Consider the following 27,738-nt stretch of genomic DNA (forward strand, 5'->3'; position numbering starts at 1 on the left):
AGGATAAAAGAGACCCTCCCGATCGAGTCTGTTTGGCAGAAAAGATAAGAAACAAGAAGTCAAGAGAGAGAGAAGTCTGAAGACTGTAGACCAAACGCTGCAAGAAAAAGACGTGTACTCTTCCATCCTGAACTAATACGGGAAGTGTATAGCCCACGTTAGACTGTAAATCGCTGCCCGAGTTTATTGAGTAAAACTTAATAAACTTGTTCTGACTTTGTCTCAATTAAGTGATTCACAACTGACCTTTTGTCACATCCAATCCTGTACTAGTAAGGGGGAGGAACCTTAAAACTGATTACAATACCCAGAAATGGAGATAGAGAACTCAAGGAAGGGAAGAGAAGAGCCAGGAATAGACCATTTGAAGGCAAGAAAACGGTGGAAATTGGAAGCAAAGTCAATGAAATTCTCGAATCCAGGGGATGAGCAGGAAGGTAGGAGGAGGTGTCAGTGTTGGCGTTTGGCCTCTGCAAGGTAGAGGTCGGCGTGCCAGACAACAACAGCACCACCTATGTCAGCAGCTTTGAAGACAGTATTAGAATTGGACCTGAGAGAACAGTGTTACAAGTTCTGAGCTTGGTCAAAGCGGTAGGTTTTAAGGTAAAGTTAAGTCAAGAGGTAACAAAGGCATGGATGAGGGTTTCAGCTGTAGATGAGCTGAAGTAGGGGCCTGTACTGCTCACACAAATAGAAACATAGAGAGTATTGTATCACTACTAATTCACACCTGAAACTGCCTCCAGTGGCTCCCAATAACGTTCAAAGAACTTAACTTGCAGAATTTTTCATTTAGGAGTAGAGGGAAATTGTGACCAGGGCATTGTAGGCTCATTCTCACTCCTCCTCTCGGCTTACTACAAGCAGGTTACCTGTCTGCCTTCTTAACCACAGGAGATGCATTGCCTGCCAAGACCAATAAGATAACCATATGTAAATAAATTTCACCATAAACAAAAATGTCACTATTTTATGCACATTCTATAGTTTTCTCCCAGACACGGAAAACATTAAGTAGAAGTCATAAGGTGAATCTTTAGAAGTTTAATGTCACAACATCAACTGCAAGATTTGATGCATAGAATGATTTCTTAATGTGTTCAGCCATTTATTTTGATGGTGTGTGTGTCATCATGCAGCAACATCCTTTGATTTTCTGAACAATAATATTGAGCCATACAATTTGATGGGCCATAACACCAATTTTTGTTTTACTGAATGCTAATGGAAATGCCATAATCTCGCATTTAGATATATCTATGCTGCTCTCATTAAAACTTGATTTGTAAATCACTCTAATGCACATTCCCTTTTTTTTTTCAACAGTTTGATTGTAAGAAATCTATGCTACTCATACTATTTTAATGATCACTTATCCCCCACCCTCAAAACCATGTTAAGTTAAATACTTTTTAATTGTGGTAACAAGCTTTCACTGATATTTGTGATAAATTGGTGCAAGCTGACCAAATATAATGGGGTATGTTCTTATGGTTTTTAATCTCATTTGAAATGAACAAATATGGACGCAAAATGAATTCCAGAGGCACACAAGTGACGTCCTTCACATCAGTTGTGTGTAGCACCAAGGAGCCCTAATATAACTGAAATAATGGGATCGGGGGAAAACTCTCCACTGGTTGGAGTCGTATCACGCACAAAGTAAAATGGTTGTAATTGTTGGAGGCCAATCATCTCAGCTCCAGGGCATTGCTGCAGGAGTTCCTCAGGGCAGTGTCTCAAGCCCAGCTAACTTTACCTTCATCAATGGCCATCCCTGCAGCATTGCACAGTGTTTAGCATGCTTCGCAATTTCTTATAATGAAGCATGCCTGAACAGGTTTGGGTTGAGAAGTGGCAAGTAACATGCATGCCACAGAAGTCATGGGCACTGACTATCTCCAGTAAGAGAAAGTTTAACATTCAATGGCACTACAATTGCTGAGGTCCCCATCATTAACAACTTGAGGACACCATTGATCTGAAGCTCAACTGGACAAGACAAGTAAATGCAGTGGCTACCATAGCAGGTCAGAAGCTGGATATTCTACAGCTAGTGGCTCACCTCCTGACTCCTCAAAGCCTTTACATCATCTGCAAGGCATGAAACATAAATTTGATGGCCTGAATGGGTGCAGCTGCAACAACACTCAAGATGTTTGACATCATCTGGGACAAATCAATCCGCTTGATTAGCCCTTCACCCACTAACTTAAATATCCACTTCCTCTACCACCAACATACTGTGTGTGCTATCTGCAGAGACTCATTGAGGTTTCTTCAGCAGCACTTGCCAAACCCACATAGTCCGTCACCCAGAAGGACAAGGACAGCAGGTGCATGGGAACGCCATCACTTCCAATATGCCCTCCAAGTCCATTTCAATCCTGACTTGGACTTATATTGCCATTCGTTCGTTGTTGTTGGATTAAATTCCTTGGAACTCCCTACCTAATAGCATTGTTTGCTGCAGTGGTTCATGAAGAAGGCCACCACCACTTTCTCGGGGACTACCTGCGTGCGATGCCCACACCCAAGAAAGAATTTTTTTTTTTAAAAAAGCAAAATTAAGCAATATTTCAATTACCCTATTGAAAAATTTATTTTTGTTTCTTTTAGCTTGCGATGTCTCAATGTATCTGCAAACAATCTGGTATCACTGCCTCCTAGCAGTGACACTGAAGACAGTCTCAGTGTGTTACAAGAGCTTTATTTAACAGGAAACAACCTGACTGATAAGTGTGTTCCAGTGCTGACTGGACACCCACGTCTCCGGGTCCTTCATATGGCTTACAACCAGCTTCAGTCCTTTCCAGCCAGGTAAAGCACTATTTCTCTTTGTATAGCACAGAATCAGTAACTTCAGCTAAAATCCATGGAATCATAAATTTGTTTTGAAACTTAGTTGAACAATTTAGAGGAGTGGATAGATAGTTCACAAATAAAAATATTGTAGCTCGATGACACATGATATTCAAAACTACCTGTGAAAAGCTAATTTGCTGTCAAGTGACTCCTGCTGAAAAATGCATATGTAGATATTAAGGGGAAGCTAGATAAGCACATGAGGGAGAAAAGGATAGAAGGATTAGTTGATAGTGTTAGATCAGAGGGTGGGAGGAGGCTAGTGTGGAGCATAAATATTGAGTCGAATGACCTGTTTCTGAGGTGTAAATTCTGTATAATTTTATGTAATATTGAATGATGACAGTTTCCAGCTTGGCTATGATGCCCTCTGTGTATTTGACACTTAAATACACTGAGGAATAGCTTTTTCTTTGGAAATATGAATTATCTTTGTGTTCTTCATTAGGTGAAGTTAAAAACTAGATCCACATTAAATTATTTGCATCAAACTGTATTGTACTTGTAAATGCTGTTTTAATACACACACAGTAATGTGATGAGCACTATTGTTGTGGAGTGCATTATTATGCGGATCAACTTTTGACTGTTGGTTCTCGGACAGTACACCTTTTATACTTTGAGTAATGAAAAATCTTAGGTTAGTAGTTATGTGCTCTGGTACAGAGTACGACTCTTTCAACACCCACATCAACAATCCTTTACAGTCTTTGTAGTTAAGGTTGCTGACTTTGCAAAAAACACCAATAATTCAGCAAAATTTAACAGTAAGGGCCTGATCTCACTAGGAATTGAGCGAAACTACCCAAATTCATTTCACTTAAGGACATCCACATAGTTTTCACATGTGGACCTTCAGAGAGAGAAGATATTCATTCTCTGTTGGATTCAAAGCAAGTTATCAGGTGTGAAAGGACAATTTACTAATCTCCTATACCATATCATGATTTGGCAATTTCACATGTTCGTTTCAATGGTGTTATTAAATTCTATCCCACTGGTATGCTAATTAGCTTTACTCTTTTCCTTCAGTAAGCTGTCAAAGCTAGAGTTACTAGAGGAGCTGAATCTAAGTGGGAACAAATTGAAGGCAGTTCCTACCACCATCACCAGTTGCAAGCGATTGCACACGCTCATCGTTCACTCCAACAGCATTGCCGTCTTTCCAGAGATCCTGCACTTACCTGAAATTAAGGTGCAAAATGTTGCCTGAGTGCTTCTGATGGTATTTTATGTGTATTGTATTCCCCCAGCACTACTTTTATTTTCTAGAATAGGGTATCTTTTTATACAAAGCCAGCATTTATATCTCCTCCATCTTCTCCATTACTATTTATGCCAATACTCTGTAATCATCACATTTCTTCACACGTATGCTCTATGCTCATATTGCCTTCTAATGATAGGTCGGTGGTATGGTTTGCACATGGTATCTTAGCGGATCCCTCTAATAAATTGCTGCTCATGTACACCAGAACACACTTCCGATTTCCTTATTCTAGCTATTTTTCCATCTGATGTAATAAATCTAAGTCGTCATGTTTCTTAATGAAACATTTGATGCAAGTAGAAGTTAAATTGGGAATTGCAATTTTAAACAACTTCATATATGTAGATTTTATTTTGGTTGCAGGGCTGTGGAATCTGGCTACTAATGAAAATTGAGTGCTGGCCTGCACAACACTGGGCTTTAGGCCAAGAGCTCTGTGGACAACAGCTCACTATAAATCATAATTAGCCTGTGCTTATAATCTCATAATGCAAATTGCATATTGTCATCTAATTTGACTTGGAGTGGAAAGTTAAAACTTTACACCTCTCACTGCTGCAGTTTGAATTAGTTAGATGGCAGCAAGCAGCTACTGCAGTGAACATTACAGCTTAAAATAATGCAGGCTTCCAGTCAATATTCTTTACCTAGTTGGATTTTGTTTGCTTTGTCTGTGAGTAATTTGACTTGAACTGTATTAAATAACTGTCGGGTTTATCTATTGATCATCCATTCTCTTCCTCTGTTGTTAAATGGTTAAACAAACATTGTTCGCTCACAGCTGATCCCAGTCTTACCACTAACTTATTAAACTCCAGTCTTCTTTGTTCTGGTTTAGCTAGTTGACCTCAGCTGTAATGAGCTTACAGAGATCTTGATGCCTGAGACCCTTCCGGCCACCTTGCAGGAGCTAGACTTGGCTGGCAACACAAACCTGGTCCTTGACCACAAAACCTTGGAGATATTCAGGTAGGTACCATCCTGTTCAGATACAGTGTCAATACAACTATACACAATAAATAAAAATAAATGCTGGAAACATTCAACAGGCCAGGTAGCATCAGTGAAGCTAGAAACTGATTTAACGTGTTGAATTTTTAGTGGTTGGTGGAGGCAGGACCAGAGGCAGGCAGGCTGGAATTTCCTATTGCTGGCCGGCATGCTAGTTTGCTAGCATGGTCCCATCTCTGAGCCATTTTTAAACAGACCGGGTCGGGGGCGAAACAGCTACCCCCTCCACAATGGTGGTCTAGCACCTGTGGACATTTTTATTTTTAAAAATTTTGAAACTGCTGAGAGGGCACCTCCATCTTGAGGTGCCCTCCTTCTCCCTTACTTGCATCAGCAGACTGCCGCACTGTCAGTGTTGGAGGGCGTCCTGTTGGCCCTCTAGTTTTGGGAGCCCGTCCATCATCCTTAATTGGATGGTGAGCATATCTTTTGGCCATTCTTTTGAAAATCATGTCTGGTGACTATTTCCGCCATGGTGTGGGGTTGGAACCTGGATTTGATCCTGACGTCGGTGTCCTGACCCCCAAGACAAAAACACTGCCCAGTGTTTCAGGTATAGCATTGGAAGATGTTAGAGATGAAAAGCTTTAAAGCAAGAACAGAGCCAGGGAAAAGGAAACAGGAAAAGAACGAAAGGGAGAGATCTGTGATAGGGTAGAGGGTAGGATTGATTAAATAACCAAAGTGATGATGTGACAAATATAGAAACTAAAGTGGATCCAGGGGAGGTGTAAGTAGTTATGACAGAATGGCAGAGCAGTGGGAAGAAACATACAAAATTTGGTAAAGAGGAGAAGGCTCCTGTGACCCAGGAATGTTGCGGAAGGAAGGCAGGTATACCTTGAGTGCAGACCATGTAGGACTCAACCTTACCAAAAGATTTTTGTGTGGCAATTTGTCAAAGGGATTTGGAAGTCTAGATGTATGTTCTTAACTGGGCTTCCAGCATGCACCAAATGGTAACTTTCTTAAAAAATTAAATTAATTTGATGAGACAGGACTTCTTTTAAAGAAACAGTGCTGCAATTCCTTTTTTAAAAAAAACTATAGTGGTGCTCATAAAGTATGTGTCTAATGATTCCTTGTCGAAACTTGCTTGTAACCAAGATAAACAAGTAAACTTGTGGTTTTCTGGTTCTGACTTCGTAGCCATTTAAAACCTCTGCCACATACTGAGTCCATCCAAAGTGGGCTTGATGGATCCTTCAATGACTGTATACAGTCCTTAATGACCATCTGACTAAAGCTGAAGAAGACCTTGCTATGCCTTCCACTGTCTGCTCTTACCTGTGTCTTTTTGACTGCTCTGATCGCAGCTTTTATTACTTTTAACTGAGTTTGATACATATCCCTATTCTCCTGAGAGTCATTTTCCTTAAACCTGTAAAAAAAAATCTGCAGTAGTCTAATTTGTCTTTGGAGTTAAACCAGAAACCTCTGAAGACTTGTGCTATTACTGTAGAATTAAAACAGAGTAGCACTAGGAAGAATTTTCTTTTTCCTCATGTGAAATGAGCAGATCCTTGTTACATTTTATGTGAAACATTAGGTTGTTACATCTGTGCTTGGCAACCAATTTCATCATTTGGAATGAAACATACCTTGCCTTTGGCTACATCATGGGTAGCACCAGCACTGCAAATTGGGAAAGTGTACATTCTACTGAGTTGCTCTCCCAAATAAGAAAAACATTGCATAAATTAGATGTTACAAAGGAAATGACAGAGATGTGGAAAATGGAAATAAAATGGCTCACTGTATGTATTTTCTTGTATTACAGTCATATCACTACCCTGAAAATCGATCAGAAGCCTTCTGTACCGATTAGTGATCCAGTAGGAGCTCCAACATTCTGGAGTCATGGCTATTCTGAAATGGCAGGACACAGAAACAAGTAAGTAAAGTTTGCCTGGTTACAGTTTGCTTTTTTGAGTTAAATATTGTAGGTTCATTTGTTCATTTTTCCAATGATGCACTACAAATTTTTATCCCTCTTTGTAATCTTCAACTTTCCATGGCATTTGACTTGATTTGACTTTTCCACCTTCCTTCTCTATAGTCAACATACAGGGAACAGCCAGTCTCTCTTTCCAGTACTACTTGTTCCAAGGAAGATAGCTCCAGCAGTGGTCAGCACTGGAGTTGCCCAAATCCCCTTATCCCTCATCTCTCATGCTCCTTCATTGCATGCAAACTCATGGAGACATTATCTGCAGCATAGGTCATTTTCTATATGTATACTGATGATACCCAGCTCTTTAATTCTGTGTTTTCAGACAGATCATCAAGCCTCTGCAACCTTCACTAACCTCTAACCTCTTCCAGAGATGCCTCGCTTGTGACAGAACTTTTATCATCAAAGTCCTATTCTCTGTAAATCACTGCCGACACCCCTTTATCATGCTACTTTCATCCGTTTCTTTCAAATCCTCCTTAAAATCTATCATTTTGACTGTGCACTTTCACCTCCTAATTATACTATTGCTTTAACTGTTCTTTGTTTTGCGAGATCCCTTGCAACTTCTTATGACATTAAAGGGACAATGCAAATGCAAGTTAAGCTGTAACTGGTATTGTTTACTGAATCTTAAAGGTTACAAAGGTAAGATATATGTAAACTTATCAGTGTGTCTCAGTCACCTCATTAACCCGTTGTGCACAGACTTGTATCTTCCTCTGCTTCAAATATTTTCCGTCTGTTGGGTGGGTTTAAATTAAATTGTCGGGGGTTGGGAACCTAAGAGGGAGTTCGGATGACGGGAAGCAAAATGGATAACAGGAAGTAGAGAAGTAGTAAGCAAAAATTGGAAGGCAGACAAGATGAAGGCAAACATCAGATAGGATCGGAATGAGGAATAATATTAAGACAAAGTTAAGGACACTCTATCTGAATGCACACAGCATTCGCAACAAGGTAGATGATTTGAAGGCACAAATAGAAGTAAATGGGTATGATTTTAATTGCCATTATGGAAACATGGTTCCAAGGTGACCAGGACTGGGAACTGAATATGCAGGGATATTTGTCATTTAGGAGGGGTAGGCGGAGGGGTAAAGGAGGTGGGGTAACGCTGTTAATAAGGGATGAGATCAGTTCATTAGTGAGAGAGGATCTTAGATCGAAGGAGCAAGATGTAGAATCAGTTTGGGTGGAGTTAAGAAACAGCAAAGGACAGCAAACATTGGTGGGAGTTGTTTACAGGCCACCAAACTGTAGTGGTAATATTAGGCACAATATAAATCAGGAAATTAGAGCTGCATGTAACATGGGCAATGCAGTAATAATGGGCAATTTTAATTTACATATAGATTGGGTAAACCTAATTAGCACTAATGCTGTGGAGAACGAATTCCTGCCGTGTGTGTGAGATGGGTTTCTGGAGCAGTACATTGAAGAACCAACTAGGAATCAGGCTATTTTAGATTTAGTATTATGCAATGAGAAAGGGCTAATTAATAACCTGCTGTAAAGGAGCCATTAGGAAATAGTGACCACAATATGATAGAATTCTACATTGTTTGAGACATATTTTATTCTAAAACTAGGGTCCTAAATCTGAACAAAGGAAACTATGACGGTATGAGGGGCAAGTTGGCTATGGTGGATTGGGAAAATACATTAAAAGGTTTGACGGTAGACAGGCAATGGCTAGTATTTATGGGCGGCGCAGTGGTTAGCACCGCAGCCTCACAGCTCCAGGGACCCGGGTTCAATTCTGGGTACTGCCTGTGTGGAGTTTGCAAGTTCTCCCTGTGTCTGCGTGGGTTTTCCCCGGGTGCTCCGGTTTCCTCCCACAGCCAAAGACTTGCAGGTGATAGGTAAATTGGCCATTGTAAATTGCCCCTAGTGTAGGTAGGTGATAGGGAATAAGGGATTACTGTAGGGTTAGTATAAATGGGTGGTTGTTGGTCGGCACAGACTCGGTGGGCCGAAGGGCCTGTTTCAGTGCTGTATCTCTAAATAAACTAAATAAGTATTACACGGTTTACAACAAATAAACATTCCTCTCAGACACAAAATCCCAACAGGAAAGGTGAATCAACCGTGGCTAGCAAAAGAAGTTAAGGATTGCATTAGGTCAAAGGAAGTGGCTTATAAGGTCGCCAGACAAAGTGGTAAGACAGAGGATTGGGGGCAATTTAGAGTCCAACAAAGGAGAACCAAGAAATTGATAAAGAAAAGGAAAAGAGATTATGAATCTAAGCTAGCTAGAAGCATAAAGGCGGACTGTAAAGGTTTCTTTAGATATTGTGGAAAGGAAACAATTAGCAAGGAAGAATGTGGGTCCATTGCAGGCGGAGACAGGAGAATTTGTATGGAGAATGAGGAAATGGCCGAGAGACTAAACAATTACTTTGTGTCTGCCTTCAGAAGGAAGACATAGAAAATCCCAGCGTATTGAACGAGGTGGCTATAGAGATAGTAGATGCATTAGTGGTTATCTTTCAAAATTCTTTAGATTCTGGAAGGGTTCCTGCAGACTGGAAAGTAGCAAATGTAACCCTACTATTTAAGAAGGGAGCAAGAGAGAAAACAGAGAACTACAGACCTGTTAGTTTGGCATCAGTGGTAGGGAAAATGTTAAGAATCTGTAATAAAGGATGAAATAACTGGACACTTGGAAAATAATGATATGACTGGGCAGAGTCAGCATGGATTTGTGAAAGGAAAATCATGTTTGACAAACCTGTTGGAGTTTTTTGAGGATGTTACTTGTAGCATAGATAAAGCAGAACCAGTGAACATGGTGTATTTGGATTTTCAGAAGGCATTTGATAAGGTCCCACACAGGAGGTTAGTAAACAAAACTAGAGCACAAGGGATTGGGGGCAATACACTGCAATGGATTCAGAATTGGTTAACAGACAGAAAGCAGGGAGTAGGAATAAATGGGTCATTCTCGGGATGGCAGGCTGTTAATAGCACGGATCAGTGCTTGGGCCACAGCTGTTTACAATCTATATAAATGATTTGGAAATGGGGACCAATTGTAACATTTCCAAATTTGCAGATATGACAAAACTAAGAGGGAATGTAAGTTGCGAGGAGGATGCAAGGAGGCTTCAGGGGGATTGGACAGGCTAAGTGAATGGGCAAGAACACGGGAGATGGAATATAATGTGAATAAGTGTCAAGTGATCCACTTTTGTAGAATAAACAGAAAGGCTGAATATTTCCCAGGGTGGAAAGGGCTATCACCAGGGGGCATAATTTTAAGGTGATTGGAGGAAGGTTTCGGGGAGATGTCAGAGGTAGGTTTTTTACACAGAGAGTGGTGGGTGCGTGGAATACGCTGCCAGCGGTGGCAGTAGAAGCAGATACATTAGGGGCATTTAAGCGACTCTTGGATAGGTACATGGATGATAGTAGAATAAAGGGTAGGTAGTTAGTTTGATCTTAGAGTAGGCTAAAGGTTCGGCACAATATCGTGGGCCGAAGGGCCTGTACTGTGCTGTACTGTTCTATGTTCTATTTCTTAAATGGAGAGAGGTTGGGAAGTGTTGATGTCCAAAGCGACCTGTGTGTCCTTGTTCATGAGTCACTAAAAGTTAGTATTCAGGTGCAGCAAACAATTAAGAAGGCGAATGGTATGTTGGCCTTCATTGCAAGGGGATTTGAGTACAGGAGTAAAGATGTATTGATTCAATTGTATAAAGCCTTGGTGATCCGCACCTGGAGTATTGTATACAGTTTTTGTATCCTTATCTAAGGAAGGATATACTTGCCATAGAGGGAGTGCAATGGAGGTTCACCAGACTAATCTCTGGGATGGCGGGATTGTCTTATGAGGAGAGATTCACCGAATCACAGAATAATACAGTGCAGAAGAGGCCCTTCAGCCCATCGAGTCTGCACCGATGCATTAAAACACCTGACCTGTCTACCTAATCCCATTTGCCAGCACTTGGCCCATAGCCTTGAATGTTATGATGTGCCAAGTGCTCATCCAGGTACTTTTTAAAGGATGTGAGGCAACCTGCCTCTACCACCCTCCCAGGCAGGGCATTCCAGACCGTCACCACCCTCTGGGTGAAAAAGTTCTTTCTCAAATCCCCCTTAAACCTCCCACCCCTCACCTTAAACTTGTGACCCCTCGTAACTGACCCTTCAACTAAGGGGAACAGCTGCTCCCTATCCACCCTGTCCATGCCCCTCATAATCTTGTACACCTCGATCAGGTCACCCCGCAGTCTTCCCTGCTCCAGTGAAAACAACCCAAGCCTATCCAACCTCTCTTCATAGCTTAAATGTTCCATCCCAGGCAACATCCTGGTGAATCGCCTCTGCACCCCCTCCAATGCAATCACATCCTTCCTATAATGTGGCGACCAGAATTGCACACAGTACTCCAGCTGTGGCCTTACCAAAGTTCTATACAACTCCAACATGACCTCCCTGCTTTTGTAATCTATGCCTCGATTGATAAAGGCAAGTGTCCCATATGCCTTTTTCACCACCCTATTAACCTGCCCTTCTGCCTTCAGAGATCTATGGACAAACACGCCAAGGTCCCTTTGTTCCTCGGAACTTCCCAGTGTCAGGCCATTCATTGAATACTTCCATGTCACATTACTCCTTCCAAAGTGTATCACCGCACACTTTTCAGCGTTAAATTCCATCTGCCACTTTTCTGCCCATTTGACCATCCCGTCTATATCTTCCCGTAACCGAAGACACTCCACCTCACTGTTAACCACTCGGCCAATCTTTGTGTCATCCGCGAACTTACTGATCCTACCCCCCACATAGTCATCTATGTCGTTTATATAAATGACAAACAATAGGGGACCCAGCACAGATCCCTGTGGTACGCCACTGGACACTGGCTTCCAGTCACTAAAACAGCCGTCTGTCATCACTCCCTGTCTCCTACAGCTCAGCCAATTTTGGATCCACCTTATCAAGTTACCTTGTATCCCATGTGCATTTGCTTTCTTGATAAGTCTCCCATGTGGGACCTTGTCAAAGGCTTTTCTGAAATCCATGTAAACTACATCAACTGCACTACCCTCATCTACACACATAGTCACATGCTCAAAAAATTCAATCAAATTTGTTAGGCATGACGTCCCTCTGACAAAGCCATGCTGTATTCCTAATCAAATTTTGCCTCTCCAAGTGGTGATAGATTCTCTCCTTCAGAGTTTTCTCCAATAGTTTCCCTACCACTGACGTGAGACTCACTGGTCTGTAGTTCCCTGGCTTATCTCGACAACCTTTCTTAAATAGTGGGACCACATTAGCTGTTCTCCAGTCCTCTGGCACCTCCCCCGTGGCCAGAGAGGAATTAAAAATTAGGGTCAGAGCCCCTGCAATCTCCACCCTCGCCTCCCACAGCATCCTGGGACACAAATTGTCCAGACCTGGAGATTTGTCCACTTTTAAGCCTTCCAAAACCTCCAATACCTTGTTACTCCCTATGACAATTTGCTCAAGAACCTCACAGTCTCTCTCTCTAAGTTCCATATCTACATCCTCTTTCTCTTGGGTGAAGACAGATGTGAAGTATTCGTTCAACACCCTACCAATGTCCTCTGGCCCCACCCACAAATTTCCCCCTTGGTCCCTAATGGGTCCTACTCTTTCCCTGGTTATCCTCTTCCCATTGATATACTTAGAATATCTTGGGATTTTCCTTACTTTTACCAGCCAGAGCTTTCTCATATCCCTACTTTGCTCTCCTAATTGCTTTCATAAGCTCCATCCCACACTTTCTGTACTCCACTAATGCTTCCATTGATTTGCTCTCCTTGTATTTGCTAAAAGTCTCTCTTTTCCTTCTCACCGTACCCTGAATGTTTCTGGTCATCCATGGCTCTCTGGGCTTGTTGCTCCTACCTATTACCCTAGAGGGAACATGTTGGGCCTGTACCCTCCCCATTTCCTTTTTGAATGCACCCCACTGCTCTTCTGTAGGTTTGCCGACAAGTAACTCTTTCCAGTCTACCTTGGCCAGATCCTGCCTTATTTTACTAAAATTCGCTCTCCCCCAATCAAAAACCTTTTTTTGCAACTTGTCTATTTCTTTCTCCATAACAGGCTTAAATTGTACCATGTTGTGGTCGCTATCACCAAAATGCACCCCCACCAACACATCAGCCACCTGTCCGGCTTCGTTCCCCACAATTAGGTCCAGCTCTGTACCCTCCCTTGTTGGATCCTCTACATATTGAGCTAAAAAGTTCTTTTGTATGCATTTTAAGAACTCCACTCCATCTAAGCCCTTAACATGATGACTATCCCAATTAACGTTGGGAAAGTTGAAATCATCTAATATAATCTACCCAGATTGCAGAAACTGGGCCTGTATTCTTTAGAGTTTTGAAGATTGAGAGGTGATCTCATTGAAACTTTCAGAATTCTTCCAGGGTGTGACAGGGTAGATGTGGATAGGATGTTTCCTTTGTCTGGTAAGTCTGGAACAAGGGGATACCGTCTCAGAATAAGGGGAAGGCCACTTAAGACTGAGATGAGGAGGAATTTCTTTACTCAGAGGGTGGTGAATCTATGGAATTCTCCACCCAGAGGGCTGTGGAAGCTCAATCATTGAACATGGGTGGCACAGTGGCGCAGTGGTTAGCACCACAGCCTCACAGCTCCAGCGACCCGGGTTCGGTTCTGGGTGCTGCCTGTGCAGAGTTTGCAAGTTCTCCCTGTGACCATGTGGGTTTCTGCCGGGTGCTCCGGTTTCCTCCCACAGCCAAAGACTTGCAAGTTGTTAGGTAAATTGGCCATTGTAAATTGCCCCTAGTGTAGGTAGGTGGTAGGAGAATTGAGGGAAGGTGGGGATGTGGTAGGGGACATGGGGCTAGCGTAGGATTAGTATAAATGGGTGGTTGATGGTCGGCACAGACTTGGTGGGCTGAAGGGCCTGTTTCAGTGCTGTATCTCTCTGTGACTCTATGTTCAAGGCCGAAACCGATAGATTTCTGAATACTAATGACATCAAGGGAAATGGGGATAATGGAGAAAAATAGCATAGAGGTAGATGATCAGCCATGATCTGTTTGAATGACGGAGCAGGCTCGAAATACCAAATGGCCAACTCCTCCTATTTCCTATGATCCTAAAAATTGCAAAGGCCTCTGCCTTAACCATTCCACGTGGCAAAGCATTCCATGCTCCAGCAGCCAGCTTGGTAAAGAAATTTCTCCTAAGCCCTGCTCTCAAATTCTTGTAACATTAATTGTGCCATTTCTTTGACCTTATCCATTTTGATGAAAGTTTTTATCAATGTATACTTTTAAACAGTGTTAACACCAGGCACCTGGTGTACTGGGCCAGTTATATCATATTGCAGTTAGTAACTAGTCCACTGCAATCTAAGTGCAGCTCTTTTCTGGGTATGTGAAAAATTAAAAGGAAAAAAAGCATAGTGATGTTGTCGAAGCTTTGCGTCTTGCGCACATCAGGGCTATACGCAAGAATAACCAATGTAAGGGAAAACAACCAATCAGCACTATCTTCTCATGCAGTGTAAGTTGTTGTTTTCCCTTACATTGCTTATTCTTGCATATTGTCCTGATGAGTACAAGACGAAAAGCTTCGGCAACATGTCTCTATTTTCAGCAATTTTCAAGTTCTGTACTACTAAATGACTATTTAAAAAAAAAAGCATAATTACAACATGATAAAATTTGATAGTGACATCTTGCCACAGTAAATACAAACCTCCACAGAAAACAGAAAAGCGGCTGCAGGAATAAATTGGACTAAACCGTTATTAGAATGGCTGAAAAACAATGACAGCTGCTTATAGTAAGGTTTGTGAAAGAATCTTTAAAAAAAAATTAAAATGAAAAAGCAGTTAAGTCACTAACTTAACTGAAGTCAAAAGCACTTTCTCCCATAATTAAAAACAATTGAATAGGTTATTCTTCAAAGCCAAATTTTGAAATGCATTATTTTAATTTTTTCATACTGAAGCCTTGCAAAAGATAAATTAAATCAGAATACCTATTTGTGACACTGTAAATCATTAAAAAGACAAGCTTGAGCAATTTTCATTAATATTTTTAAAGGGTTTTGATAGAACAAGTAGAGATAAATTATTTCTGCTGGCAAGTAGTTGAGTAACCAGAGGTTATCGATTTAAAATAACTGGCTAAAGAATTAGAGGGAAGTTTCTTCATACAGAGGGTTGCTAATATCTGGAAGGTACTACCTGAAAGGGTGGTGAAATCAGACCCCATTGTAACGTTTATAAGGTAATTGGACATACTTGAAGAGGACTAATTTGCAGGGTTGGGGGTGGGGGGGAAGCTGGAGGGCTGGGACTGTTTTTTCTAAGAGCTGGCACAGGCACAAATGGCTTCCTTCTGTGTTCTAAGATTCTATAACTCATGTAATGCTGAGCAATAACCTGCATGGTTATGTGGTGCCCACCCTAATAATTCCCACCATTACACTTTACCAAAATCCTGGTGACTGTGCATTTTTAGTTTTGTTTAGAGTTTGAGTATGAAAAGAATTAATAGATACTGACTATTTTCTCTTGTGTATTCCTTCCAGTGATCTTTTTTGAATTTTTCAGAATTGGAAATTGTTAGGCCTTACTCACTCTAAGCTGATTGCTATTCTGTATCTGTGTAGTGGCAAAATATGTGCCACAAACTGTCTTTAGATTGCACATATTCCTTTGTGATGTTCTCAGGCAATCACGAACATCAGTGTGTGTGTCAAATATAACTGGCCTTACCTAGGCAGATACATTAATGAAAATGAGTAAGGCAAAATATATGAGACTGTCTGTCTGGGAGCTATGCAGCAGACATGTTATAGTGAAGAGTGTATTGCAAAGTGTTTCTTCTGTCTTCTGTAAAACTGAGGGAACCATAAGTAACGTATGTTGTTGTCCAATGTGGTATGTCTAGTGCTATGAAGAAGATCAAGTGTACTGTATTTCCATATGTTATCTGATCAGACATACATTGGTCTCCTCGAAATTTGTGTTCGGATAAATACTATATGTTGCAACAGAAATATAAAGGCGTAAAGAGCAGTTGTTCAGATTGGAGGAAGGTAGAAAACTGTGTTCCACAAGGATTTGTGCTGGGACCACTGTTACTCAATTTACATTAATGTTTTGGACTTAGGAATAAGTAACTCAGGATCAGAATTTACAGGTGTTATCAAACTGGGGGTATAGCTAACACTGAGGGAGAATGCAATACAATCCTAGAAAATATTTTAAAACTTGCAGACTGGACAGTTGAATGGCAAATTAAGTTCCAACAGAGATAAATGTGAGGTGGTGCACTTTGGTGAAAAAGTGAAACATCACCTACACCTTGGTAAATGAGAAACTGAATATGCTAGAAGAGCAAATGGATCTAAAGATGCCAGGTAACAAGTCATCAAAAGCAGTATCGCAGGTGAGCCAAGTAATTTCAAATGCTAACAAAGCACTGGGATATATTTCTGAGGGTGTACAATTCTAAAACAGTGAAGTTAAATTAAACTTTTATCAAACCCTTGTCAGACTACAATGCTGCACAATTCTGGTCTCTATGTTAAACAGACACAGGTTTACTGAAGAATTTGCACAAGAGATTTACAAGAATGCTATCCAAACCAGTTGGGGCTTTTCTCTTTAGAAAAGAGAAGACTTACACGAGACCTATTAGAGATCTTTAAAATCATGGATGAGTTGAACTAAGTAGATATGGAGAGAATGTTTCCTGTTGTGAGAGAATCCAAAACTAGAGACCAGAAATGCAGGATACATGTTAACAATCCAGTAGGGAAATAAGGAGAAATATCTTATTCGGAGAGTTCGGATGTGGAACTCGCTACCACAGGAAGCGGTTGAGGCACATAGCTTAGATGCTTTCGAAAGGAAATTAGACAAGTACGTGAAAGAAAAAGAAGCAGGTAGTGCATCTCACTCTCCAACAGGTATTCAGTTCTGAATGCTGATGAGAGTGATGGTTCATCTGGGGAGTGCAGCTAGAGCCAAGTCCATGGCACTACTGGTGGCTCAGCTGCACAGTGGGGTACAGGGAAGGCTGTAAGAACCATAGTGATAGGTGATTCAATAGTCAGGGGAACAGACGGGCGTTTCTGTGGCCGCAGACATGAATCCATGATGGTTTGTTGCCTCCCTGGTGCCAGGGTCAAGGATTTCACTGAGCAGCTGCAGAGCATCCTGAAGGGGGAGGGTGAAGAGCCAGCTGTCGTGGTCCACATCAAAACCAATGACATAGGTAGAAAGAGGGATGTGGTCCTGCAGTCAGAATTAAGGGAGCTAGGTAAGAAATTAGCCTGCAGGACCTCAAAAGTAGTAATCTCTGGATTACTCCCAGTGCCAAGCGCAACTGAGTAGAGGATTAGAAGGATAAGACAGATGAACGCGTGGCTGGAAAGATGGCGCAGGAGGGAGGGCTTTAGATTTTTGGGACATTGCGACCGGCTTGGGGGAGATGGGGCCTGTACAGGCCAGACGGGTTGCACCTGAACAGAGCCAGGACTGAGTTCCTTGTGGGATGTTTTGCCAGTGCTGTTAGGGAGGGTTTAAACTAGTTTGGCAGGGGGATGTAGACCTGAGGGTAGACGCAGTTAAGACAAAATCAGAAATGAAAATGGAAGGCAGAAAATTAATGGATGAGTCTGGAAGACAGAGGAAAGAAAGGTTAGAAAATAAAAAAAAGAATTTGGCAGTGCTCAAGGGTTTCTATTTCAATGCACGGAGTACAGCAAATAAAGCAGATGGGCTGAGGGCACAGATAGACACGTGGCAGTATGATGTCATAGCTATTACGGAAACATAGTTTAAGGAGGGACAGGAATGGTAGCTGAACTTTCCTGGTTACAGGGCTTTTTAGATGCCATAGGGAGGGGGATAAGAAAGGAGGGGAGTGGCAATTTTGGTCAAAGAAACTATTACAGCCATGAGAAGGGATGATATGTTGGAAGGTTCATCAAATGAGGCCATATGGATTGAGCTAAGGAACAGAAAAGGGGCAATCACACTGCTGGGAGTGTACTATAGACCCCCAAACAATCAGAGGGAGATAGAAGAGCAGATATGTAGGCAAATCTCTGAGAAGTGCAAGAACAATAGGGCAGTATTAGGGGATTTTAGCTACCCCAATATTAACTGGGATAGTTTTAGTGCGAAAGGAATGGAGGGAGCAGAATTCTTGAGGTGCATTCAGGAGAACAGTTTGGCCAGTATGTAGCAAGTCCAACAAGAGAGGGTACAGTTTTAGACTTAGTTTTAGGTAATGAAGATGGGCAGGTGGAAGGAGTGGCAGTGGGAGAGCATTTTGGTGGTAGTGATCATAATTCAGTCAGATTTAACATAATTATGGAAAAGGACAAGAATAGAACAGGAGTTAGAATTCTCAATTGGGGCAAAGCCAATTTTACTAAGCAGAGGAGTGATTTAGCGAAAGTGGACTGAAAACAGTTACTTGAAAGTAAATCAGTGTCAGAGCAGTGGGTGGCATTCAAAGGGGAGATTCACGAGGTTCAGAGTAAACATGTTCCCACAAAGATAAAGGGTGTGACGGCCAAATCTAGAGCCCCATGAATGTCAAGGAGTATAAAGGGTAAGATGAGGAAGAAAAGGGAAAGCTTATGCCCGACACAGTGAACTCAGTACTACAGAAAACAGAGTATAGAAAGTGGAGGGGTGAAATCAAAAAGGAAATTAGGAATGCAAAGAGAGAACATGAAAAAATATTGGCAAGCAAAATCAAGGTGAACCCAAAGATGTTTTATCAATACATTGAGTAATAGGATAACCAAAGAAAGAGTAGAGCCCATAAAAGACCAAAAAGGTAACCTATGTGTAGGGGTGGAAGATGTTGGTATTGTTCTTAATGGAAACTTTGCATCTGTCTTCACAAAAGAGGGGGACGATGCAGATATTAAGGAAGAGGGGTATGAAGTATTGGATGTGATCAACATAGGGAGAGAGGACGTATTAATGGGACTAGCATCCTTGAAAGTTGATAAGTCAGTAGGGCCGGATGAAATGTACCCCAGGCTGTTAAAAGAAGCAGAAGAGGAAATAGCAGAAGGTCTGACCATCATTTTCCAGTCCTCACTGAATGCAGATGTGGTGCCAGAGGTTTGGAGGACTGCTCATGTTGTACCTCTGTTTAAAAAGGGAGCGAGGGATATACTGAATAATTACAGGCCAGTCAGTCTAACCTCAGTAGAGGGCAAATCATTGGAATCTATTCTAAGAGATGGGATAAACTGTCACTTAGGCACAGATTAATCAAGGATAATCAGCATGAATTTGCTAAAGGAACATCTTGTGTGACCAACTTGATCGAATTTTTTGAATAAGTAATAAAGAAGATAGATGAAGGTAGTGCAGTTGATGTGGTCGACATGGATTTTTAGCAAGGCTTTTGACAAGGTCCCACATGGCAGACTGGTTTAAAAAAATATCCTGTGGGATACAGGGAAATGCAGCAAAGTGGATACAAAATTGGCTCAGTGGCAGGAAACGAAGGGTAATTGTTGACGGGTGTTTTTGCGACTGGAGGGCTGTTAAAGTGGCGTTCCGCAGGGCTCAGTACTGGGTCCCCTCGATAAAAATTAACGATTTGGACGTAGATGTGGGGGGCATGATCAAAAAGTTTGCAGACGGCACAAAGATTGGCCGTGTGGTATATAGTGAGGAGGATAGCTTTGGGCTGCAGGAAGATATTGATGGTCTGGTCAGATGGGCAGAAAAGTGGCAAATGGAATTCAACCCGGAGAAGTGTGAGGTGATGCATTTAGGGAGGTCACACAAGGCAGAGGAATATACGATTAATGGGAAAATACTGAAAGATGTAGAGGAAGTCTGCGACCTTGGAGTAAATATCCACAGATCCCTGAAGGTAGCAGGACAGGGTCAATAAGGTGGTTAAGAAGACATATGGAATCCTTTCCTTTATTAGCCAAGGTATAGAATATAAGAGCAGGGAGGTTATGCTAGAACGGTATAAATCATTGGTTAGGCCACAACTTGAGTACTGTGCGCAATTCTGATCACCTCATTACAGAAAGGATATAATTGCACAAAAGAGGGTACAGAGGAGGTTACCAGGACTGGAAAAATGCAGCTATGAGGAAAGATTGGATAGGCTGGGGTTGTTCTCCTTGGAACAGAGAAGGCTGAGGGGAGATCTGATTGAAACGTACGAAATTTTGAGAGGCCTGGATAAAGTGCAGGTGAAGGGCCTATTTACCTTAGAGAGGACAGTGACGAGGGGGCATAGATTTATAGTGATTAGTAGAAAGATTAGAGGGGAAATGAGGAAAAGTTTTTTCACCCAGAGGGTGGTGGAGGTTTGGAACTCACTGCCTGAAAAGGTAGTTGAAACAGAAACCCTCAACTCATTCAAAATGAGTCTGGATATGCACCTCAAGTGCCATAATCTGCAGGGCTACGGACCAAATGCTGGAAGGTGGGATTAGAATAAGCGGATCGCTTTTTGGCTGGCACAGACATGATGGGCCAAGTGGCCTCTTTCTGTGCTGTAAACTTTTTATGATTCTATGAAAAGGGAAGAGAAAGATATACTGAAAGGCTAAGATAAAGTAGATGAAGTAGTAGTAGACCCATATGGAGTATAAACACCAGGACAGACTAGTTGGGCTGAATGGCCTGTTTCTGTGCTGTATATTCTGAGATGTTTTGCAAATGTGCTTCGTTATCTTAATTGAGTAGAGTTTAGTTAGATCAGAGTCTGAATAGTCTTTGAGAGAAATGGGCATTATGACCAGTTGAAGTTATGTCAAATGACATTTATGTTGCAATATGTCAGCATGTGAGAAGTGCTGGCTTTTCACTGTTTCCTCATGGATTGGCACTAAATTATTGCTCATTCTTAAACTTATATTTTGGATTTTCCAGGCTCTGTCTTTCAGTTCTTGCCCTGGATAGCTTTGGAGATAACCTGGAAGCGTTGTACGGTGTATTTGATGGAGATAGGAACATGGAAATCCCTCGTTTGTTGCAGTGCACTGTGGGAGATGTGTTGGCAGAAGAATTGCAGCAATCCAACATGGACAGTGTTTACATGACCCACACGTTCCTTGTCTCCCACAGGTGAGAAAGCTACAGCTACAATGTATGTAACCAGGTTCCAACTGTTCCAGATACCTAAATGGAGAAGTCTTTCTTATCATGAAACATTATTCATCCAGAAATGAATCTGGCCAATTGCCATTTTCCAAATAATGTTCCAAAGATGTAGGTTGGCTAACACTGACACGATGGCATATTGCCACAGAACAGTGGCAGACATAGGACAGCCAACAGGGCTGTCCATATAATGAAATATTACGGAAGATATTGTAATGTATCAATGAGTATTAGATAAATATAACACAAGAGCCAGCTTGCAATTCATGCAACTGTTGATTAGAATACGAGCTGTGGCCAACATACTAATGTACAGAGTAACTAAATTTCTTAGCCAGAGTTCAAGATGTCAGAAGAGGAAGTTGGGACTTAGTCTTTCTTAAAAAAAAAATCCATCTATTTCACCTTGTATGTATGTGGATGAATGAATCACTTTTCTAACAGCAGGAAAATGTTTAGAGGTGCATGGTTGGGCGGTTAAGGGAACAAAGAACAAAGCTGGGAATAATATGCTTTCAAATTGGCATGAGGTGTGCTGGGATCTTGATTAAACAATCAAATAATGATATAGAAATATAACCACTTGGTATGATATTCTTTGAAGCACTATTTGAAACTAGATAGCAAATTTCTCTTCCTTCACTCCCAGCAACATTTTACCAGGCCATGGTGGTAGGCTGGAAACTTGCTCCTTAATGTATGGCTCTGATTATGCCATCCTGGAACCTGTCACTAGGAGGCTATGTCCCAGCAATGATTCTTTCTCTTTTCCCTGAAGGTGGTAACTGGAAATAAGGAACTTTCAGAGCAAATAGAGCTGGCATTAGAAACTCAACAAAATGAGAAATTGATCTCTCTTTCAGCTACTTTGCACCACCTTCTGGTGTTCACCACCTCTGTTTTCATAGGTCCAGTTACTATTGTATCACAAATTGAAACTAAGTTTTAATCAGTTTAGTTATTTGGAAGATGAAGTGAAATATCATTACTGTTTATCAACCCTGCCAAGATCATGTCTTATTATTTCTGTATTAATCTAATTTTATGCTTGATCTAAGTTTACCTAATTAGGATATTGTATCTCATAACTAAATAAATAATATGTTAATGGTCGTTTGGTACAGAACTTGAGTATTGCTGAAAATAGAGACATGTTGTCGAAGCTTTTCGTCTTGCACTCATCAGGACAATCCACAAGAATACCAATGTAAGGGAAAACAACAACTTTATACTGTATGAGAAGAGAGTGCTGATTGGTTGGCAAGTGGACTGATTGATAGAGGCATTGCCATGGAGAATGCACCAGTTTATGGTGACTGACAGTTAACTGCCAAGCTTTGTTTGAAATTTAAACCAGGCAGCTTGACGATGATTGCCCTGAGGAATGAACCAGCGAATGGCTGTCTCTTATTTTGTTTAGCTGAAACAGGTGCAATATCTGTCTGCAAAGAACGAGGCCCTGTGGCGCACATGCGCCACACTGTAAGCCCTACTGACAATCTTAAATTGGTTGTCAGCGTAAATCTTCACACACCGAGGATTATTTAGCAAATGTTGTCCAATCGTGGAATCACATCTAATGTTAGACACTGTTCTGAGTTTTGCAAGCATGGGCTGGTTGGGTACGGCCTGTACCTTGGCCTTTGCGAACAGCATAAGGGACATGTTGTTTGACACGATCCGCCAGTCTTTGAGACATACAGCCTATATACTTAGCATCGCACTGGCATTGAAATTCATATATCTGACTGTATATCGCACAAACTTATGAACAGGCCTAAGGCCATCATTTTCAGCCCTGAAAAGTGCCCAGTCTACCTCAAATTACCCTGGAAGTTGTTGTTTTCCCTTACATTGGTATTCTTGCAGATTGTCCTGATAATTGCAAGATGAAAAGCCTCAACAACATGTCTCTATTTTCAGCAGTTCTCAAATAATATATTACTGAACCAAAAGCTACATTTAGATCATTTTGTTTTAAGATAGGAGATAGAATTCAAAAATTAGTGCAGTTGTCTTAGTAATACTTTGTTCCCTTCCTTTGTTTTTAAGAAAATTGGGAATGGTGGGACAGAAGTTGGGCTCTTCGGCTGTACTGTGTCACATTCGCCATGATCCCAGTGACCATAGCAGCTACTTCACTCTTACGGTGGCCAATGTTGGCAATTGCCAAGTGGTGTTATGCAGAGATGGACAGCCGCTGCCACTTTCAAAAGTGTTCAGTCTTGAGCAATGTGTTGAGGAACTGGAAAGAGTGAAACAACAAAAAGCTATTATAACTGAGGTAGGCTGCAGCTTTTAACTTGTTTTTAGCTTGCGACTACTGCCGCAAATACCCATTTGCTAATTTTGGAATCTCTATAGCATTTAATGTTCTTATCCAGATGTTGTATTATGCTAAAATAGTTTTGCAGTTTTTAATATGTGAATTGTATTATATATTTTGTTATCTTGTTTTATTAATAGTAAAAATTCTGTGGCCAATATATATTTGTTTATTTTCCTTAGGACAATAAAGTAAATGGTGTTACTTGTTGTACACGTTTGTTGGGCTGCACTTACCTCTTCCCATGGATCCTTCCAAGACCCCATGTTCACACTATATCACTTACTGCTCAGGATGAGTTCCTTATCTTGGGCAACAAGACGCTGTGGGAAAATTTGTCCCATGCTGAGGCAATAGAAGCAGTTCGGAATGTTCCTGATCCTTTAGCTGCAGCTAAGAAACTTTGCACGCTTACCCAGAGCTACGGTTGCCATGACAATGTTGGGGCTGTTGTAGTGTACTTGAGTATCGGGGAAGACAACTGTACATGTGAGGTACATGGAGTTCCGTTGCCTAGTCCGGGCGTATTTGCCCCTGTTAATACGATAGTAAAAGATAGTGCCCACTATTCTGTCACCCCATCGTCTAGTAGTGGTATAGCATCTGAATTTAACAGTGAGATGTCTGCTTCTGAAGTAAGCAGTGAAGTGGGATCTACAGCATCAGATGAGCAGCCAGCCACAAACCTGGAGGCTGGTACAGCCCCTCGTTCCGAACGCCGCTGCAGCCTCCATCCAAGCTCTTCCACTAGTATTTTCCAGCGGCAACTTTCCAGTGCAACATTCTCCAGCAACCACTCAGATAATGGCCTTGATAGTGATGATGACCAACCAGTAGAAGGGGTAATCTCTAATGGCAGCAAACTGGAAGTAGAGGTGGACATCCATTGTTTCCAGTACAAAGTTCCAGGAATCTCCACTATTTCACATGCCCATGATGAGGGATTGTTTGTTAGCATGTCTGAGGATGACAGTCCAGGAGCTTATTTAAAAGTACAGAGACAAAATGGTATGAACAGTGGGTCACTATTGACAATTAACAAGGAAGGAAGTGATCTGAAGAAGTCCTCGTCTGCATCAAACCTACAGGGTAAGAAATTTTCAAATGGATCTGTGGTCCCTCTTGAAAAAAGCCACAATGTTATTGAAGTAGCTACAGAGGCACCAAAGAAAAAATGTGGATATTTTGCAGCACCTGCACAGCCAGACCCAGAGGATCAGTTAATTGTACCACCAGACCTGGAAGAAGAGGTGAAAGAGCAAATGAAACAGCATCAGGATCCTGTTTCAGAAGCTGAATCCGAGAGAGACAGCAGATTTACCCATCAGGAGGTCTATGACACAGCTCTGTAGCACAGTCTTCTGGCATGGAATATCTGCTATACATTGTCATAATGAGGGTTAGGATAATATATTAGATATCTCTTGTACAAAAGATAATCTCATCAACTCTAAAGAATATTATTTAAATTGTACATAGATCAAAATAGAATTCAAGATGCTCAGCATATGTCAAAATCTACTTTGTGGTATTGGCATTGAACTCATGAGATTTTTAAGTAACCTTGTGATGGTTTTTGGTTGTCATTTTTAAACTAAAGCTGCATTATCCTTCTTGTGACATGAACATGTTGTAAAAATGATAAAAGTTGTATGGCATCCAATTTTACATACTACCGCCTGTGTAAAATGTTTACAAAGCTTTTTCATTTAAATGGACTGCATCTAAGTACATTTGAAAGTTTAAAAATAATAGCATTTCCAAGTAGGTGAATACAATTTCAGTGGTTTCAAGTTTCTTTGCACTGACCAAATTTTCCTTTGAGCTAAAATCAAGCAGCCTGAAAATCTCTTGATTTTTAAATCAGTAATACAAAAGAAGCAAAGTGACTGCAAAGTTTCCCAGTTTTTTTAATGAAACATTCAGTTGTGATGTCCATCAGGTTTGCATGGTTATGTGTGCTCTAATTATAATCTTTGCTGCTAAGCACTCCAAATAGCTGGGTGCCTAATGGGCTTGCCCCTGTTTTGAGCAACACAACCTTTTGAGGCATTCTGTTTAAGGAAGATGATCTTAGAGGTTCATAAAATTAAATTTCAAGTTAAAGCACAGTGATACTGCAGCTTTAAATTTAAAATTTGCAAACTTGATGTAAGTGCAGAGAAGGTTCTGAGTGAGGGTTGCCTTCATACAGTGTTGTGCTTTATGAAAACTGTTGACAGATCTCTATGTCTTTATCTTGCAATGAGTCCATCTGGCTTTTTCTTGTGCTCACAAATTTCCTGGATAAATATACCCTGAATTGTAGTTGATGATGAGAATTTGGCTATTTCATATTTAATTTGCATGTTTATAAAAAATTGTTTTCAGAAATTTGTTTTCCATAGTTATCTGTCAGGGGATCTTGGGTCTGCTCAAAGGATTAGACACATGTGCTTTGTCAATTTAAGGATATCTTTAATGACTTCAGAAATATATTTCATTATTTTGTAATACATTTGTGGAAGGGAGGAAATTGATGAGCATTGGTACTTGCAAAGAAAATGCTGCGTCATGTTGGTTTTGTCTGCTTGAAGTGATTTCAAACAAGTGAACTGAACTGCCACAATGTGGTACTGTTGATCACTAAAGTAGCATCGAGAGAACCAAGCTAAATTCTGGTTTTAATTTTAATTTGGTTGTGTTGTTAAGCTGGCAAGAATATTAAATTTGGAGTCTTCAGCGTCACCTGCATTTAGGTTAATGTTAATGAAATGGCAGAGAGCCATGAGTGAATTGAAGTTAGATTTGCTTTAGGCTTACAGCTTGAATGACTGGATTAGTTCAAGGGGTCTGCAGAGGTTCCTCTGAGTGGTAAGAAGTGATAGGAACATGCCAAGGGAAGCTAAGGTGAATAAAATCAATCTGAAATTTGCAGACTAAAGTGCTTGGACATTACAATGCCTAACTAGCCAATCTCTACAGGCAAGACTAAACTAGATCAGAATAATGAAGGATCATCAGATCAAACAGGAAAAGGTGCAGGATGCTTTACTAGGAATTGAATGATGGCATTGGATAACATTCACAGATTCTTGAGTAATTTAGCTGTTATCGTGATCAGCTTCGGTAAAGGTAGAAGTCCCACAGCTGGAAGAAAATTTGCCAACGTGTTCACTTTCATATTACCCCAAAAAAATTAAACAGAGGGCTAAAACTTAAAATTTTAAAATCAGTATCAGCTGCATCCCTGATTCAGAGTTGGATTTTCCTGTAGTTAGCCAAGTACTGTCACCCCTAGTGATGAGTGCAAGTGATGTCTCATAAATAGATGCAGTATTATTTATGTACAGAGATTTAGCCAGAGTACCATGCTGCCATTTTTTTGGTGGCCTGCCAACATTCCTACTGTGCCAGAAATTCCGAGGAAGCATGAAAGGGTGGGCAGTGTCAAGCTCCTGCTTCATTGCTGATAACTTCAATATAACCGTAGCAGGAAACCAGGCCGGACTGAATGGCATCCTTGCTGTTGTTCTGACTGCTGCTCTGTTTCTTTTAGTTTAAAATTCATAGAGTAACTATTTAGCCATTGACCCTTTATTTGCCATAACATTTCTGCTGCTACCGATCTTTTTTTTTAAGAGATACAGCACTGAAACAGGCCCTTCGGCCCACCGAGTCTGTGCCGACCATCAACCACCCATTTATACTAATCCTACACTTGGCATCAGGTGGCAGGACTATATCTCCAACACAGAAGTCCTTGAAGCGGCCAACACCCCCAGCTTATACACACTACTGAGTCAGCGGCGCTTGAGATGGCTTGGCCATGTGAGCCGCATGGAAGATGGCAGGATCCCCAAAGACACATTGTACAGCGAGCTCGCCACTGGTATCAGACCCACCGGCCGTCCATGTCTCCGTTATAAAGACGTCTGCAAACGCGACATGAAATCGTGTGACATTGATCACAAGTCGTGGGAGTCAGTTGCCAGCATTCGCCAGAGCTGGCGGGCAGCCATAAAGACAGGGCTAAATTGTGGCGAGTCGAAGAGACTTAGTAGTTGGCAGGAAAAAAGACAGAGGCGCAAGGGGAGAGCCAACTGTGCAACAGCCCCAACAAACAAATTTCTCTGCAGCACCTGTGGAAGAGCCTGTCACTCCAGAATTGGCCTTTATAGCCACTCCAGGCG

At 41.3% G+C, this 27,738-nt stretch overlaps 1 protein-coding gene across 10 annotated transcripts in view; it reads left to right on the forward strand.

Annotated features, from left to right (window-relative positions):
• Positions 1 to 27,738, forward strand: part of LOC137378861 (PH domain leucine-rich repeat-containing protein phosphatase 2-like) — a 228,918-nt gene that overhangs the window by 190,166 nt on the left and 11,014 nt on the right. For 6 of the 10 annotated variants that reach the window (XM_068049305.1, XM_068049307.1, XM_068049310.1 and 3 more), the window contains 7 exons: positions 2,620 to 2,820; positions 3,898 to 4,060; positions 4,974 to 5,104; positions 6,927 to 7,040; positions 21,010 to 21,204; positions 23,293 to 23,524; positions 23,749 to 27,404. In XM_068049305.1, coding sequence (XP_067905406.1) covers positions 2,620 to 2,820; positions 3,898 to 4,060; positions 4,974 to 5,104; positions 6,927 to 7,040; positions 21,010 to 21,204; positions 23,293 to 23,524; positions 23,749 to 24,918 — 2,206 coding nt within the window. In that variant the 3' untranslated portion in view covers positions 24,919 to 27,404. Of the gene's footprint in view, positions 1 to 2,619; positions 2,821 to 3,897; positions 4,061 to 4,973; positions 5,105 to 6,926; positions 7,041 to 21,009; positions 21,205 to 23,292; positions 23,525 to 23,748; positions 27,405 to 27,738 lie in introns of those variants that run through there. The other 4 variants (XM_068049311.1, XM_068049312.1, XM_068049313.1 and 1 more) reach the window with 2 other exon arrangements.

The sequence above is a fragment of the Heterodontus francisci genome, chromosome 17 (assembly GCF_036365525.1).
Source record: "Heterodontus francisci isolate sHetFra1 chromosome 17, sHetFra1.hap1, whole genome shotgun sequence".
In the NCBI taxonomy this organism is placed as follows: domain Eukaryota; kingdom Metazoa; phylum Chordata; class Chondrichthyes; order Heterodontiformes; family Heterodontidae; genus Heterodontus; species Heterodontus francisci.